At 40.6% G+C, this 17,435-nt stretch overlaps 2 protein-coding genes across 23 annotated transcripts in view; one reads left to right on the top strand and one right to left on the bottom strand.

The window, feature by feature from the left end:
• LOC128895083 (glutamate-gated chloride channel alpha) overlaps nucleotides 1-17,435 on the top strand; it is a 116,307-nt gene that overhangs the window by 1,528 nt on the left and 97,344 nt on the right. The window lies entirely within an intron of this gene.
• LOC128892400 (transmembrane protease serine 9-like) overlaps nucleotides 13,089-17,435 on the bottom strand; it is a 69,082-nt gene continuing 64,735 nt past the window's right edge. Inside the window, exons 3-4 of the mRNA XM_054152789.1 lie at nucleotides 15,922-16,126; nucleotides 13,089-14,176 (exon numbers count right to left, since the gene is read on the bottom strand). Coding sequence (XP_054008764.1) covers nucleotides 13,431-14,176; nucleotides 15,922-16,126 — 951 coding nt within the window. The 3' untranslated portion in view covers nucleotides 13,089-13,430. The remainder of the gene's footprint in view (nucleotides 14,177-15,921; nucleotides 16,127-17,435) is intronic.

The raw sequence follows: 17,435 nt of genomic DNA, 5'->3' as shown, positions 1-17,435 counted from the left end.
CGGAACATTCAGGTCGGTGTCTGTTAAGTGTGAATAGTTCCATTAAAACGCGTGTTTTAATGTTTTGTCGTGTCGGTGTCGGTCCGTGTCGTATAGTCTGAATCGACCTTAATGTGTCAGTTCCGTAATGTTCCATCAGTGTCAGTGATTTGAAATATTCTTCTGTTGTTTTTGAATGGGCATGTTCAAACCCGTCCGACACCGCTGACGTTATTGATACGGTACGGATACGGAACTGACACGTTACGGATATGTGCAAGTAGACCTTTAACAATAATTGCTACAATCTAATTTATAATTGTACCACTGTAATCTAGTATTTTCGTCGTGAAAATAGCGAAATAGTAATGAGAACGAATTCGTTTTGACGTCTTTTGCTCCGGAGCATATTCCACGAATTCTTTATGCGCATGCGAAATTTCCTATCAAGGAAGGGAGCTTGAATCAGCATAAAATTGGGAAATGTACCGATGGTTTCTCTTTTATTTGTCCTGTATTTTCCAACCAATTTTTCCAATGAAGAATTCGTTTCGAAGGTGTTCAATGAATCATGGTTTAATCTGTTAGAATTGTATTTTTATAAACTTTATTTTCTAAAGGATTACAACATATACAGGGTGTCCCAAAAATGTTGGAGGTCCTTGAAAGGGGTGGTTCGGGAGGTGATTTGAAACAACTTTTTCCTTTGCGAAAGTGTCGGATGGGGCTTCGTTAAGTAGATATTAATAAACACAACCCGACCAATCAGAGCGCGCGGATACCGTCGGAGCGGTCACGGTAGCGAAGGCTACGCGCTGAGCGGTCGCGTCAATATCTTTCGATGCACGTCGAGTCACTTGTTCGCGGGCGAGAGCGGCTACCTAGCGCGTAGCCATCGCTAACGCGGCCGCTCCAACGGTATCCGCGCGCTCTGATTGGTCAGTGTTTTTCGTTGATATCTCCTCAACGAAGCCTCGGACAACAATTTCGCTAAGGAAAAAGTTGTTTCAAATCACCCCCTGAACCACCCTTTTCAAGGACCTCCAACATTTTTGGGACACTCTGTATAAGAATGTTGGAGGAAAGATGTCCGAAATTCACGACGACCCGTACCACTTGACTTATTTCGACGGACTAAGGATCGTTGCTTTCTGTCCCTGCTAGGATCCCACCCTTCTTTCTGCTTTAAGGAAAAGCAGACCCTTTCCCTTAAGGCCCGAAAGTGGCAATCGTTGCATTCCAACATAATCTTTGATAAGAAGGAGGTGTCTTTATTTCAACCACGGTAGAGACTATTTCGTCTAGCGACATTTTCAATGCAACCTGGAACCCTTGAACGAACGGTTGACTATCGTAAACTGGTCCCGGGACGGTCGTGGTATAGCAAACGCGACTGCGAAACTAAACGGCCATAGGTGATTCGTCTGGCAAAGATTGCAATTACCCCTTATCGTGGCTCGAATCGAGCCCATCCACCTCGAGGATATAAATTCACCGCGTTCGGCGATTCTGTTCCTACGAAACGCGTTCGATCGTTATGCTTTTCGGCGTCGAATCGTAAACAATGCGGTTGGGAAACGCGATATCGATTCGTCGAATGTTATACCACGGTCAGGAACGGGTCAAATTTTATCGAAAGAATGGAAGGGAATAAACGCGGCATATTGACTTGGTCGCGACGCGATCGAACATTTACACGGTGAATTATTTTGGTTTAACACGTTGATCGCCATGTCACCCATATATGCGTGACAGTGATTTTCACTCAAGAACTAGAAAGATTAATTCTAAAAGTTAGACACAGGAGATGAATCTACACGAAGTTCTCGAATTTTGATGTAATTACAAAACTAAATACCACGATAAATGTTTCATTACCTAGACTCCGATAGTCTAAATAATATTTAGTCTTAGCAGAAATTTTCAAGAATATTCGTTTGGCAGTCAACGTGTTAATAAAATTTAGGTGGTTATCGAACTTTTTATACTATTTTCGTACATATTTGAGTAGTCTGTAGAAATTTTTTCAACAAGAAATATTCAAATTGAGCCGACTGTGACGCACATTTGTAGAGCACTTCACAATTAAAACCTCCTACCGGCGGGAAAGATGCAGGTCGTAATTTTGGTTTGACACAAAAAAAAAAACCAAAAAAAATTTTCATTTTCATACAATTTTCTTCTATTTGAACTAAGAACATTCATACAAAAGAAACGCTAAACAACTTTTTTTATCAAGTTTAAGTGAATTTTTTTCATCCAAAGTACTCGTTTCTTCAAACTTGCAGTGATTTCACATTTCACCATTGTTGCGGGTTTTTCTTAGTTCACATGGAAGAAAAATGTATGAAAATGAACATTTCTTTTGGTTCTTTTGTGTCGAACCAAAATTACTGTGAGGTGTTCTACAAATGTGCGTCGCAGTCGACTCGATTTGAATATTTTTTGTTGAAAAAATTCGTACAGACATACCCAAATATGTATGAAAATGGGATAAAAAGTTCGATAGAATTAATTATCTTTTTCCATCCTAAAGAAATTCACGAATAACCGCTTTTTTTTAGATCTCCTAATTCAGGATACCCCGTTAAAGCAGTAGGGCTGGGAATAAAATTTGTATCTAGAATTACAGGTATACAAAAATATCCTGGTTGCGCTACTGGTTTTAATAGTATGTTTGCGTGCAAAAGAAAATACTGGAATTTTATTCGTCGTGCGAAATTTGTATCTATACAAGAAATTTGTCGATAATTATCTACGATGACTCGTGGATGACGAGCGAATTGCTGGCGATTTTCCAACAATATTGCAAACATTGATGGTTGGAGGTTTCGGGAACGGACGCCTTGGAAGATCCGTCTCATTTTGAGTGGCGTCATCGCGACGATAACGTCGTCCTCGTCCTTTGTATCAATTGCTCAAACGTAGAGGAAATCGCTATCGGCAATTGTCGTCAATTATAGCCAATAACAGTTGCTACAATAGAGTCGTCTAAGACGTACCATCCGTCTAAATGGTACCTCTCCATTTTTCGGTATTATTCACGAGTATAAACGCAATCCACGGACGAGTATACGCGATAGCTTAACAATGAAAAATATTGACAGAGAATACCTCGCGACGAAATTCAATCAGAAGACATTGGAACGAAAGGGTTAAGTAGGAGTCTGACGAACCTCAACGAGAACGCGTTATTTCCAGTTTTATAAACCATACGTACGTTCGGTACGTGATCTTCGGGGTCAACTCGAGAGCCATCTCGGTTTCTCCGATGTTAAGCACGTATACGCGGTTAATTAAATTTTCAAAGATGAACCCGGCGAGCGAGAATCGTTGATGTTCCCGCTTGCATGCATATTCATTTATGCATATGCACCGCTAGACCGATTTCATCCGTGTGTTACGCGTGTTGTGACGCCATAGACAGATTGCCCCTGCATTGCCGATAATACGCGAAAACGATCCACTCTCTGGAGCCGGAAAGTTGATTAATACATCGGTCGACGCTAGTCGAGAAACGCTCGATAGCTTCACTACGCATCCTCTAATCCCATCGGGTGTGCGTGGTTCCACTTCATATTCGAGTTAGCAACAATGCGTTGCCTATTTGTGCGAACGCGTTTATCCAAATCGGTTGCGCCTAGATTCCTGGGGAAGTACTCGATTCTCTAACCCTTTTAAATAAACAAAAGCGAGTATATACGCTTGCACTAGGTTGCCCCAAAAGTTTCTTTCGCAGCCTGCACTCTGTTACTTTGTGTAGCAGGGTTAATAAAAATAGTAATTCGTTTCTTATCTCTTAGAAGTTGACGTCGTAACAGTAATGGAGCAAAATTGATCGTAACCAATTCGGTAATGCAACACGAGACATAAAACGAAACTTTTTAGAGAACCTGATAGATCGATAGCGCAAGCTAGGAAACATCGCGTAGAAACCGATCACCTCCTCCGTCTTTAGCTACTTTGTTCAAACCTATTAAGGAATCGTAAGATCAACGAATGAAACTCGCAATGGAACGTTTCATCGCGATTCTTTCCTAATTAATTTGCTCTAATCGCGTATAGTCGACGAGTCGCGTGCTCGACATTAAACGCAATAAAGTATAGTAAAGTATAGTAAAGTATAGTAAAGTATAGTAAAGTATAGTAAAGTATAGTGCAGGCCAGCTCGTTGGAGGACCGCGACAAAGTTAACGGGAATATTTCGCGAAGAGTAGCGCGATCGGGTGTTGGCATGCGTGCCGTTACCGAGGTCAAAAGTTCACGCGCTTTCCTAGTGACCACCGTGTGCTCCTACCTGCTGCTGTTTTTCTAATTTCTCTGAAATAAAAAAGGTAGACCGGAGAGGAGCTTCCAGAGACCGCAAAAAATTACTCGCTTTTCAGAGAAAGAGAGAGAAAAGCGTACGGTTTCGCAAGCGCCACCGCTACACTGGTTTACGAGATTTTCTTTCCACCGAACGTGTCACGGTCGATCGCCAAGGGACGTCGACCAGCGACCCGTGCATTCGATTGTTTCGTTCTTTTCTGGTGGGTATTGCACCTAAATACAAAATACGACCGCTGCATCCACGATTTCCGGGCTTCTTCACGGGAAACGGTTGTAGAAACAGAGATGTAACGGATACCTTTATTTTATATTTTATTTTTACTTTTCACTTCTTGTTATACTTTATTCTTATATCGACTAATTTGGAATTTTTAGTAAACTCTTGTCGTAAGTAGTTGGAGAGTGGATGATTATTAGACTGCGGATCTTTATGCAAAACGAGATGTTTTTTGATCCGATGCACATTTCTTAAGTTATCCGTGGTGATGGATTAAAATGAAACATCCTGTGTATATATACATGTATTATATACGCATAAATATAATAATAATAATAATAATAATAATAATAATATATGTATATATATATTATTTATTTTCTTTACTTCAATGATCTTGAAACATGGAGATCTGCTAAAAAATCGATTTTTCATTTTAAGGGCAAATACAATAACTTCCCTATAAATCGGGAAGTTAATAAAATCTTTGCAAACGTACCTACAAAAATTGACCCTAAACAGGAATTTACTTTACCCTGCAAATATTATAATGTGAATTCTACTTTCATTCTTTTTATATTCTTGCACATTGTGTGCATTTTGTAGTTTCTAGCGCATACAAACTTCCAAAGCAACTGAATAAAATTGGAAGCTTCGAGTACGATTAGAGTATGATGAAACATGCACCGAAACTGGAAACTATTAAGTAGACTGGAAAGGAAATGTCGTTTCTCCGAATCTCAATACTCATTTATCATCAGCTCATTGATTTTGATCGATCTTGCCATTGAAAATTTGCACACTGGATGTCAAAGGGCTGAGGGTGATTATTGCTCGAAAATAGAAACTTATTAAGAATGTATATGTTTGAATTTAAAGTTGAAGAAATGACATTACTTTTCGGGCCCCTTAATACTTTGAATTTCGAGCAATTAGGTGGTAGCCAACTCCGAAGAGCTTTTCGTAGGACTCGACGCAAACCTACGATTCCTTCTCCGACATTCATTCTTCTTTCTCATGCACTGTAAAGTAAAAATACGAGTGCAATGAAAATTGCACTATCACAGCTGTATCTAGTACCGAATTATCTTTGCTTGGCTGGAAATAGCTGGCTGGGTCATTGCCTTCGTGCCCGGTCCCTTTTCCGTCGAGCAGGCAGGAGACACGTACGATTAAATTGAGAATTTCCAGCCGCGGTCGGAGTGAAATTAATTTACGAGATACCGCGCTTTTCAGGATAACCGTAAACCAGGTATGTGAAACACGTGGCCCGATTCATCGGGTTCTGCTTATGGTAAACACTATTATTCCCTCGGTCTAGAGGACGTTCTGCTAATACAGCGCGCTAATTATCTCGCGTTGCATCATAAAAGTATTCATTAGGTGCGCGGTGACGGAGCGTAAAATATTTTCGATTCTGGTAATTGTACATCCGTGACGTGGCGGTGAAGTAGAAATTGGCTCGCGGGCCAAAACGAGTTTCACGTGCCTGCTAGAGTCGCGAGGATGTACGAGCTTTCGCACCGAGAAAATGCTTTTTTCTTTTTTAAATGTCAAGCTCTTCCATCGGCTTTATAAATATCAGGTCAGTCGGGCCTATAAATATCGAGGCTTCTATAAATATCGATTAGAAGACAGTGCGCGCCTATAAATTATTGTATCGATTCGATGGATAGGGGCACTGAAATTTGTAGAACGGAATGCAGGGTGTTAGGGTGTCGCCGGCAGAGGGTGGCAAATTTCTTGGCACATTTAAAATAGTAAGCACACTTTGAAAGGAAAATATGTATTAGGTTGTCCCAAAAGTTTCTTCTATTTCATTAACACGTTTACTGCCAGACTGATACTCTTGAAAATTTCTATCGTGATTAAGTTTTGTTTCTAGACTATTGGAAGCTACGTAATCAAACATTTATTGTGGTATTTATTTTTATAACTTCATCGAAATTTAAGAATTTAATTCAAATTTATTTTCTTTGTTACCGAACATTCAAAATTAATTTTGTTTGTTCTTCAGTGAAAACCACTGTCACCCATATGTGGGTAACATGGCGATCAACGTGTTAATTAGTAATGCATAGACAATATTTTATGTCTAATTTTGCTCCGTTACTGTTACAACATTAACATCTAACAAATTAGATTGTCTATTTATATGAACACTGCCAGACAAAATAACTGAGTGCGAGCCACGGAAGAAACTTTTGGAACAATCTAATATAATTAGTTCCGTCTGTGAATGTGGCATTATAAGAAGGTAACAGATCATAGATGAATTTGACAATTGGCGTAGAAATTAATTCTCTTCTTTCGCATTTAATTATTTATAACTCTGATTTAAACAGGATGGTTTACTTGCCATTTTGTTACATTAAAGTATTCGTACACCGATCAATTTCCAAAAAAAAAACTGTGTAAAATTGTAATTTATTAAATTACTTTTTATAAACAATGTCATTCTACATATTCTCGGAAATCTCTAGAATAGATAGATTACAAAAAAGCAATAAGTATTCGCACAACTGTTTAAAAGTACTTTACTGGAAATTGGATGTTTTCTAATTCGCACGGAGCAATAAACTAATGTGTTTACGTTAGAAAATCTACAGTAAATGGTTCGTCATAAGAATCGTACAAATACTTATTGCTTGTATACTTTTACCTACTTCTCGCATTTTTTTGTTAATTTCACAAATTATATTGACTAGTAAATGTTGTTTGGACTATATCTATCTTAGAGGTTTCCAAGAATATGTAAAATATCATTGATTGCAAAAAAAGAAGTTAAGAAACTACAATTTCACAGTAAAATTTTTTGGGAAATTGATCGGTGTACGAATACATTTTACACCCACTGTATACGTAAGAGTGTGTAACTGAGGAGAGATGAAAAGCTGTATAGAGTAAAGACTGGATAAGTGGAAGATAGAATTGACTGGATAAATGCAAGATGACTATCTCCACCCCTTGAGCAGTGTAATATGATTCTAATCGAGATATGTGCTGTTCCGTTACTATTATCACACCGATAAGCTTCTGTCGACTGCTTTTTTTCCTCGGACCTCTTTCTCTTTCACTCTCTGTCCTCTTCTACGTTCGACGCTGGACTCGAGCCAAATGTAAACACAGAATCAAAACCTTGACTGGATAACTGGAATGTTTGGGTCCCGATTTTCTTGCACTTATCCAGTCTTTAGTTAGAATGGAATAGAATCAATTCCTACACCTATACAGAGTGTCCCAAAAATATTGGAGGTCCTTGAAAAGGGTGGTTCAGGGGGTGATTTGAAACAATTTTTTCCTTAGCGAAATTGTTGTCCGAGGCTTCGTTGAGGAGATATTAACGAAAAACACTGACCAATCAGAGCGCGCGGATACCGTTGGAGCGGCCGCGGTAGCGAAGGCAACGCGCTGAGTGGCCGCGTCAATATCCTTCGATGCACGTCGAGTCACTTGTTCGCGTGCGAGAGCGGCTACCTAGCGCGTAGCCACGCCTACTGCGGGCGCTCCAACGGTATCCGCGCGCTCTGATTGGTCAGTGTTTTTCGTTGATATCTCCTCAACGAAGCCTCGGACAACAATTTCGCTAAGGAAAAAGTTGTTTCAAATCACCCCCTGAACCACCCTTTTCAAGGACCTCCAACATTTTTGGGACACCCTGTATATTATAATAAAAGTAGATAGCAGAAAAATGTAGCCTCAGACGTTCGAAATGATTGGTCACCAATTCAAACGAATCCAAACGCAATATATTCCTGAAAAGGGCTTTACGAGTGATCGGAATTTTTTAATGGGAATCGAGAACGTTTCATTCGAACACAGCTCATTGAAATGAATGCAACTCGCGTAGTGTATATATTGAACCGCGAATGTGGAGAAGCGCTCGTCGATATCGAAAGGGGTGGTACGAGGCAATGGTGAGAGTCCTTTGGTCGGCAGTTCGCGTCCTTCGCGACCAAGGGGCCGAAGGACCCGACGTTCAAGGTAAATGGATCGCTTCCTCGCAGGGCAATCGCGATTGACCCCGATCGGATCGTCCTCGTTTGCTAGGTTCGATCGTTAGTTCCACGCTGGCCAACCGGACATTCTAAAAATAATTTATCGACTGGGTCCTTGCTGGTACGCGTGGTTGTTTGTGTGTCGTCTCCTTTCTCTCGTTCGTCGAACTTTGCTCGATCGATCCCTGGAATACGCGATAACCACTGACGGACAACGAACAATTATTTAAAATAATTTTGATTGACGATACTTTCTTCTCCAAACGCTTCTTTGACTTCTTTTGGAAAATCTTTCTGTGCTACGTTACTCTTGTTTTCTCCCTGTCCCTGCGAGAGGGCTTCGGTTTCCGCAAATAAAATGATTGGAATATAGACGATGGAATACATGAGCTAGACTTTTATTTAACTTGACTTTGAAAACTTTATTCGAAACACACGGAAGAGCACGTCTGTTCTGTTCGCTAGAAGCAGCTCGAATGAAAGAAAGTGAGATCAGTAACGAAGAATTTCGTTAGTGAACTATAGACCCTATCGGTCCCATATTTTCTCTAAACAAGCCAAGATGGGACGCAGCTGCACCCTCTTGACTTGTGTCTAGGAAAAGAAACCCGAACGCGCAGAGATGGTTTTTTTAACGAAAACTTTCTCTTTTAGCGAAGAGAAAATCCAACAAAAATAAATAAATAAGATGATAGGGGCGTTACGGTGTCGACAACTTTTGTTTTGATCCTGGTTTAATTAGCTGCGACGCAGACGTTGGAACCAACCTCGTATTGGATTTTTCATAAGCCCTCGAACGATCCATCCCGAGTCGAATTTGGTTTAGGGCTAGGATTCGACCCCCTTATCCAGCCTTTTCCCGATTTCCGATGGGGAGCGGCTACATACCTTCGGAATAGCATTCGGGTAGTTCCGTCCTTGTTGGCCGAGGTCCAATATGCGCCGATGCATGCAAAGAACGGTCCCGTGCGACATCGAGCGATGCACTTGGCCGCATTGAGACACACCGGCTGGTGCGATCAGCGAGTCGCGAATTCGATGGACCTCGACGCTCCTGGCACCGCTCTCGGTCTCTCCTTTGACAATTGATACAAAAAAGTATGGTGCTTACACCTAAACGCGCCCGACGACCTTTCCCACCTCTTCGACAAAAGCCAATCGAACGCCAATCGCGATGAAAGGGAACGTTATTCCATTGACCCAAACAATATACGTTACTTTTCTTTATAGTTTGCGCTTTGATACGCCCTCAGGGGCTGTGGCTTTGTTCGATCGGAGCCGCAGCACGGGTTTAGCGATTCCTAGGTACCCTAGCTGTGATGAAGGCCCAGTGAGTCCCTAACAAATCATAGTTTTCGTATCAGATAAGAACGAGAGATTTTTGATTCTCTAACGAGAGAATTACGAAGTGTAAGGCCGTGCGCACAATCGATTTGAAATTAGCGTTGCAAACCGTTTGCGTATCTTTGTTTTACCTAGATCCACGGTCACATGCAACTACGAGTTTCAAAGTGGTTTGAAACTGGTTCGGTTGCACCGTGTGCGATCGGCCTAAGAGAATGTTGTCATTACGTGGAAGTTGCATGTGACGACGCGCTCTCTCATATTTCGTTCTGAATGTTTCCAAACCGGCGGCAATGCTTAGCAAAGAGTTATTCGTTGGATTGACTTCGAGGCGAGTGACCAATCGTCCTCGCAGATTGCGTCGCTAACAAGCCATTAAATTAATTTTATAACAGAAACGAGGCATCTGAGCAAATACAAATGCAATGTAACGCGATTAAGTAAAGCAGAAAGAAATGCAAGAGAACATTATGTGTCACAGCGAAATTATACGACCTCCTTTATAAACACCCTCGTCAGTAAAACTCGGTCCGCACTTTGATCCCGCGTCATCTCGATCTTACACCGTCCCCAACGCAGAAATTCACACGGATAACGCTATCCTTCAGGAGCTGGGCGTGTTTAGCATTTCAATTTAAAACAAACCCGACGCTGCGCTCACCGTGCAATAGAGATCAACGATTTACTTAACGGCGTATTCATCGCGGTGTCACTATACGTAGAATGAATAATGCGATGTGGGAAAATCATCTTTGGCAAGTATCCCTTCGGTCGGGGCAAAAGCATCGCCGTAAAGCTCGCGCAGCGTCTTTAACCTACATAAAACTGGAGCTCGTTTTCTCCCGAACGATTGTCCTGGCTTTTCGAAACCGCTCGGCGTCGCTTTTGGTTCTTCTTGGGTTCCTTGGTCGGATTCAGGCTTTTCGTTATAAACGTAGAATACGATTCTCGGTAGATTTAACACGTTGATCGCCACGTCACCCATATGTGGCCGACAGTGCTTTTCACCGAAGAACTAAAAACATTAATTCTGAAAGTTAAGCTTCGCAGGAAATGAATTTAAATGAAATTCGTGTATTTTGATGAAGTTACAAAACTAAATACCACGACGGATGTTTCATTATATAGTCTCCAATAATCTGAATAACATTGAATCCTAGCAGAAATTTTCGAGAATATTTGTCTGGCAGTCGACGTGTTAAAAAGAGTCCGAAGAAATTAGACTGCCGATGTTTAATCGAATTCATATTTTCACAGACACAGAAAAAGAATTTATGCTTCGATAAAAGTTTGTCCTCTCTTCTAAACGGTGTAACGTGTATATTATCGTTGATATTTTATATACTTTTATTGGCCATAAATGCATCCAATTGCATACAATCCACAATCGAATCGTAACAGAAGAGGGCCATCGCATCGCAGCTAGCTTCTTCCGAATATATCATTCTGTGTGTCGATATCAGTGTGCCATTCTACTCGCGAAGAAGCTAGGTGCAATATAATAATACTTTATTTGCGGGCAGTATACCCTTGATATCAAATACAATAACAACAAAACAAACAGAAAAATGGAGACAAGCACAGCATATCATTACGTACCATGTTCGGGTAATCACGTAAAATGGCTACAACTGAATTTTTGAATGCTAAAGTTGACTCATGAAAACGATTAACAGACGTATTAGGGTTGTTAGCCGTCGCATATATTCTCGTAATGCAGTTCTGCTTACCTATTGAGGTATCATACATTCAGAAGTATCTTACACTCAGTATCAATCATAAAACTCGATATCAACCTCGCATATCTTATTTGTAACCACCCTGTATCCAAGTTCCAACGTCAGTCTTCATAGAGACAAAGCCACCGAGAGTTACCGTAACAATGATACCATTTCGAGTTCTCTTATCACGCAACAATGCGTTCCGAAAATACTCGGGTCGAAACTTTGAAGGTAAAAAGTAATAAATCGCGATTCTGCCGCTGTTTGTTATTTGGCAGATGGCGGACGTTATTTTGGCAGGGCTCTTCGACGGGGAAATGTAAATCAACAGCTAATTGCGTGGCCTCGGGGTGCTTTTCGAGTCCTCTCGCGCAAGCTCCCGTCTCCCCATTGACATGTTGTAGAGCTTTCCCGAGACATTGTCGCTGAACTCGGCCAACGCTTCCGTGTTCCGTCGAAGGATATTTTTCTCCGAATTCTCCCGTGAAGCGACGCGTTTCCGTGTAATTTTTTAACGAATGTCGGCGCTTCGCTGTGGCTCTCGACTCGGACCGCGTGGAGAATCGGGTTAACGCGTTAGGCGAGATTGAATCGACTGCGAGAGGAATGAATTTTGATCTTAAACGGATCCGTGGACTCGTCCGTTTCGGAACGCTAACGCGATATTTGCGAAACGGGCGGCGAATGAGCCTTTTAAGTTAACCGTGTGGTGCGCGTGATATACAGGGTGATTTATGGAACTGAAGCGAGCCGTATCGCGAGGACGTTTCGAGATATGAAAAGAAACGTTAAATTTCTATGTCACGGTTAGGTGCATGTAACTCTGCAGTCGCCTTTCTTTGGGAACATCGCGGTTTTAATGGTAGCTCTCAAAGGACAATCCGATGGTAGTTTTCGAAGATGGTGTAAAGGAGACATTCGCTCTTTCTTTGAACCTTTAGTTTCACCTGCAACCCTTTATAGAGCACTGGTACCAGAGCTCTAGTCAAGGAAGGGGCGGAAATTTTGTACTTTTAAGTTCATGGTACAAGTCAGGACTTCTTAAACTTTTTTCATTCACGACCCCATATATCAGGTTATCCCAAAAGTTTCTTTCGCGAGTTGCATTCAATTATTTTGCGTGGCAGTGTTTATATAAATAGACAATCTAATTTCTTAGGCATTGATGCTGTAACGGTAACGAAGCGAAATGAATCGTACACAATTCAGTAATTTAACATTAAACATAAAATATTGTGTATGTATTAATTATTAATAAAACGAAAGAAACTTTCGGGATTGTGATTCTTTTCGCAACTCGAAAAATATAAAATAAAGATATGTAAATATTTTGTGACGATTTACTGGTTAGATAACGATATATATATATATATATATATATATATATATATGAAGAAATATAGTTTTGGGATTTGTTTAAGAATATACAGAAAATATGAAATTAAAAATCACAAAAAAGTTGTAAAATTGTATCTGTTATAGTTACAAAAATGGTATACCCTATTTTTCATCAAAACTGCATTTTTCTGCAATAACATAAATAAAAGACTATATTGAATATTTTACATTGAAGTCGCGCGAGCCCGAGATAAAGCAAATTGATTGTGACAAGAAGAAAGTGAAAAAAGAAATGCCCAGAAAGTTCTGCCCTATAAAAATGTTAAGATGTCAAGGATCGCTATGGTAGAGGGTTCAGAATAAATTCAAGTAATACATTGGATGCTGCTTTTATTGAACCCGGTCCCAGTCACCGCTGGCCGCTTATTAAATTTATAAAGTGATTAAAAATACAAAGCGAGTCGTCGTAAAAGAATCCATTGCACCGGTCATCCATTATCCGGTTTATACCTTGACTCCTGTCTTGGAGACTATCCAGTTGCTGAAAGCAGCGACCTCGGTGTGAACTCCGGGGTAATTCTTCCTGGCGCAGCCGTAGCCCCAGGACACGAGACCGGCGAGACGACCGCCGATGGTCAGAGGGCCACCGGAGTCTCCTTGGCAGGCGTCCTTTCCTCCTTCGGGAACAGCGGCGCAGATTTGTCCTTGAGGAACGCCTCCGTACGATTTGTACGCGTCGTTGCAAGCCTTCTTGGAGACGATGGGAACGTCGACGGCCTGGAGGATGTCCGTGGTGCTGCCGCCCTCTCTGGTCGCTCCCCATCCAGTCACGGATGCGCTGATTCCGGCGATCGACTCCTCGTTTTGCTTGAAAATCTTAATGGGCTGACGGGTCTTGTCCAGCTTGAACGGCGTGCTGACTTTGAGGACGGCCACGTCGTTCTCTGGCACGCCGTACCAGTTGGTCGTGTAACGCTCGTGGACGATTACCTCCGCGACTTTGTGTACGCTTCCGCCGGCGGATTTCGTGGCCGTGCCAGCGCGCACCGTGATCCAATCGGCTGGGTAGACCATGCAGTGGGCAGCGGTGACGACCCATTGGTCGGAGATGATGCTACCTCCGCAGAAGCCGAAGCCGGAGCTCTGGAGCGAGACCTGGTGCGGGACCTTCTCGATACTGATCGCCTGGCCGCCTATTATCTGGCCGCTGGGCGTCAGCGGGTTCAGAAGGGAGTGCTTCAGGGGGTTCGCTAAGGAATAGAAAGGTTACGAGTTAGATCGAGATACAAACACCTATTTGAGAATACCACTTGTTCCTAACTACGAAATTCTGATAATAGAACGCGTAATGTTAACCTGTAAAAATATGGAAGCACTCCGCGTATAACACAAAGTATAAACGCTAGTTTAAAGGAAGCATATGGAGCACAGAGGCAAACTTGTACAAAATAATCTAGCTACTTGACGTCAATAACGAAAAGAACAAAATTTCACCGAACATGGAGAGTACAAATGTTACGGTTTTGGCTGGATATGTAGAAAGTGTGAAGAAAAACCGTTCATGAAGAGGTTAAAGATGCACGTATTTGGATCAACATCTAACGATAAAGATATCCACGTAAAAGACAGTCGCTAATAACGTCGCTTGATGCGGCGTTTAAATAATTAAATATGCAAGGAAAAAAAAAATGTTTGCTAGAAAATCGTTCGATTTCTTATACGAGGATCTTTGAGATACGATTATTTTCATCAGGATTGTGACAACGTTTACTGGATAATCAACGAGAAAGTTACGTTAACGTTTTCGTTCAGGCTCGGAATGTTTGCCCGTTTCGACTTTCAAAAGTTCGACAATTTGACACGTTTAAACGTATTACGTAGTTCTGTGACAACGTTGCCAGCTTTTTACAGTCGGTAGCTCCCAGACAGAACGGAGTTTGAACTCGGTCCAACGTTTCTCTACCCTTGAGGGTCTAGCCGCTAGACTCTAGCGGGAATATTTGAATCCGGTAATTAGAGGGACGAGCGGCAATTGTAATAAACGTTCGCGAAAAGCTACCATCCGAAGTAGCAATCGTAGGTTGAAAGCGACGCCTAAAAACGGCGGCTCGTTGCAACGCACGGCACCGCTGAATCGACCGCGAACGGTTAGAATTGCAGATAGAAACTATCAGCGGAACGATTCGTAGAAAAAAAAGATATACATACAAGTATTCGTACACCGATCAATTTCCACAAAAAAACTGTGTAAAATTGTAATTGATTAACTTACTTTTTATAAACAATAATATTCTACATATCCTTGGAAATGTTTAGAATACAGGCAGTACAAAAAGAATTATTTATTTATATAAGTTGAGAAATTAACACGAAAAAACAATAAGTATTCGTTCAATTGTTAAATTGTTAAAAGTTTGTAAAGAAAATGAAATTAATTTATAAATAATTAATACTTTGTGGGATTTCCTTTTGATTTTATAATTCCTCCAACTCTTCTGGGGATTAAATTAACCATCATAAATGTCGATGTTATTCGGGATGAGATCTTTTTCCATTTCTCTATTAGAGCATTTTTTCAAGACTTTTTTACTGGAAATTTGATGTTTTCTAATTCGTACGAAGCAGTAAACTGATGTGTTTATGTAACAAACTCAACTGTTAACAGTTCGTCAATAAGAACAGTACGAATACTTATTGCCTCTATATTTCTGCCGATTTTTCATATTTTTTGTTGTGAACTACGCAAATTATACAAACTAGTACTTGCTGTTTAGACTATATCTATTCTAGAGATTTCCGAGAATATGTAAAATATCATTGATTATAAAAAAAGACCTTAAGAAACTACAATTTCGCACAAAAGTTTTTGAGAAATTGATGTACGAATACATACTACAATCACTGTTCGTGTCGAAAGTGTAAGAAAGTGGATTCGTTCTGGCAATCGATAGAGTTGAAATTGCTCAGAAAATAATCATTAAGATGGAATTGTTACCTATGGCGACCGCCACCAGTGATAAAAGGCACAGTTGTTGGATCATCTTGCTTCGGCTTCGTGGGTTGTTCTGTCGTTTCGTCGATGCTTCTGGTGTATTTATACGAAAATAGGACTCGCGGAATAATCGTGGTACACGATCACGGTGCATCGATAAGGCCCAGACTTCAAAGAAATCCAAGATTAAGAGTTCTTTCGAAAGGGATTAGTAAAATATCAATCAAAGAGCGGCTCGATTTCGGACGTCTCGTTATTGTTTGTTCTGCTGGTCTAGACGAGACGCGGAATTCGCGAACGGGTCAACAATTACGTCGATATCCTTCTCCCGGGCTTATAGAATCGATAACTCGAGTAATTGTTGCATCCGGATGAAACCAGATCTGCATTCGTGTTTACAATTTCAATATAGTAGGCGTAGAAATTAACCGTTCGACTGGTACGCGGCGCAAAAGAGCTGCGTTCATTTGTCACGAAAACCGCGACGCAACGCTTTCGCGCTGCGAGTTTCGGTGTGTCTTTGACATCAAGTCAAAATATGTCCCGCAGTTTTCGTGCGTTCTTGCAAGAATTGCTTAGCAGTCAAACGGTTAACTCTCTGCGTTCCTGAGGTAGATTTATCGTTTATTTATAAAGAAAAGCCATGCAACTTTGATAGATTTCTTGGTGTGAAATGGGTCGATAGCGATGTATCAATCCCAATCATAACGCAATTTATGTTATATCTTTCCATATTCAGATATACAAAACAGAGAACAATGATTCACGAATAACACCGACTTGTTTTGTTCGCGTATAATCTGCGAAATCATTGCATATATTATTAGCCCTGTCGTGCAGGCGCGTCGCAGTCGCGGTAGATAAACTTGTTAGTATAGATTTACGAGGAGGATTGTTGTCTTCTGATGGAGATTAAGATTATCGTAGATTGTGGTTAGATTAACTGACCATTGTAATTCGGATCGGCAGGTTTTACCACGCAAACCCGTCGGCTATAGGTAGTCCAATGGATTCTAGATTGGATCTATAGCCTCATAAGTATTAAATGATAGGTTTGATGTTTCCAAACAAATTTCTCGTTATTGGACTGCATTTTACGCATTTACGTATTTATAGGAAATTTGAATGTGCAAGAAACTAGAAAATGCAAACAATATGCAAGAATATGAAAAAGTATCGAAAGTAAAGTTCATGTTATAATATTTGCAGAATAAAATAAATTCCTATTTTGGAGTTACTTAGGAAAGTTCTGTTCGTCTTTAGAATAAAACAAAATAATAAATTTGTCATTCCGTGAATAATCTTTATCGAGTGATATAATTTCCATCATTATTTGTGACTTCTTGCCATGTGTGATTGCAATTTATATATGCCATTTTTAATGAATATTGGCATACTTGTTGGAACTTGTAGCTGGAACGGACAGGCCTTTCTGGTGGGCCTAATATATATATATATATATATATTTACACACAATCAGTTTCATAAATATTCGTACCCTTTGTAATTGTAGAAAT

Source organism: Hylaeus anthracinus, unplaced genomic scaffold, assembly GCF_026225885.1.
Source record: "Hylaeus anthracinus isolate JK02 unplaced genomic scaffold, UHH_iyHylAnth1.0_haploid 0, whole genome shotgun sequence".
NCBI lineage: Eukaryota > Metazoa > Arthropoda > Insecta > Hymenoptera > Colletidae > Hylaeus > Hylaeus anthracinus.
This window is presented reverse-complemented; position numbering and strand designations above follow the sequence as displayed.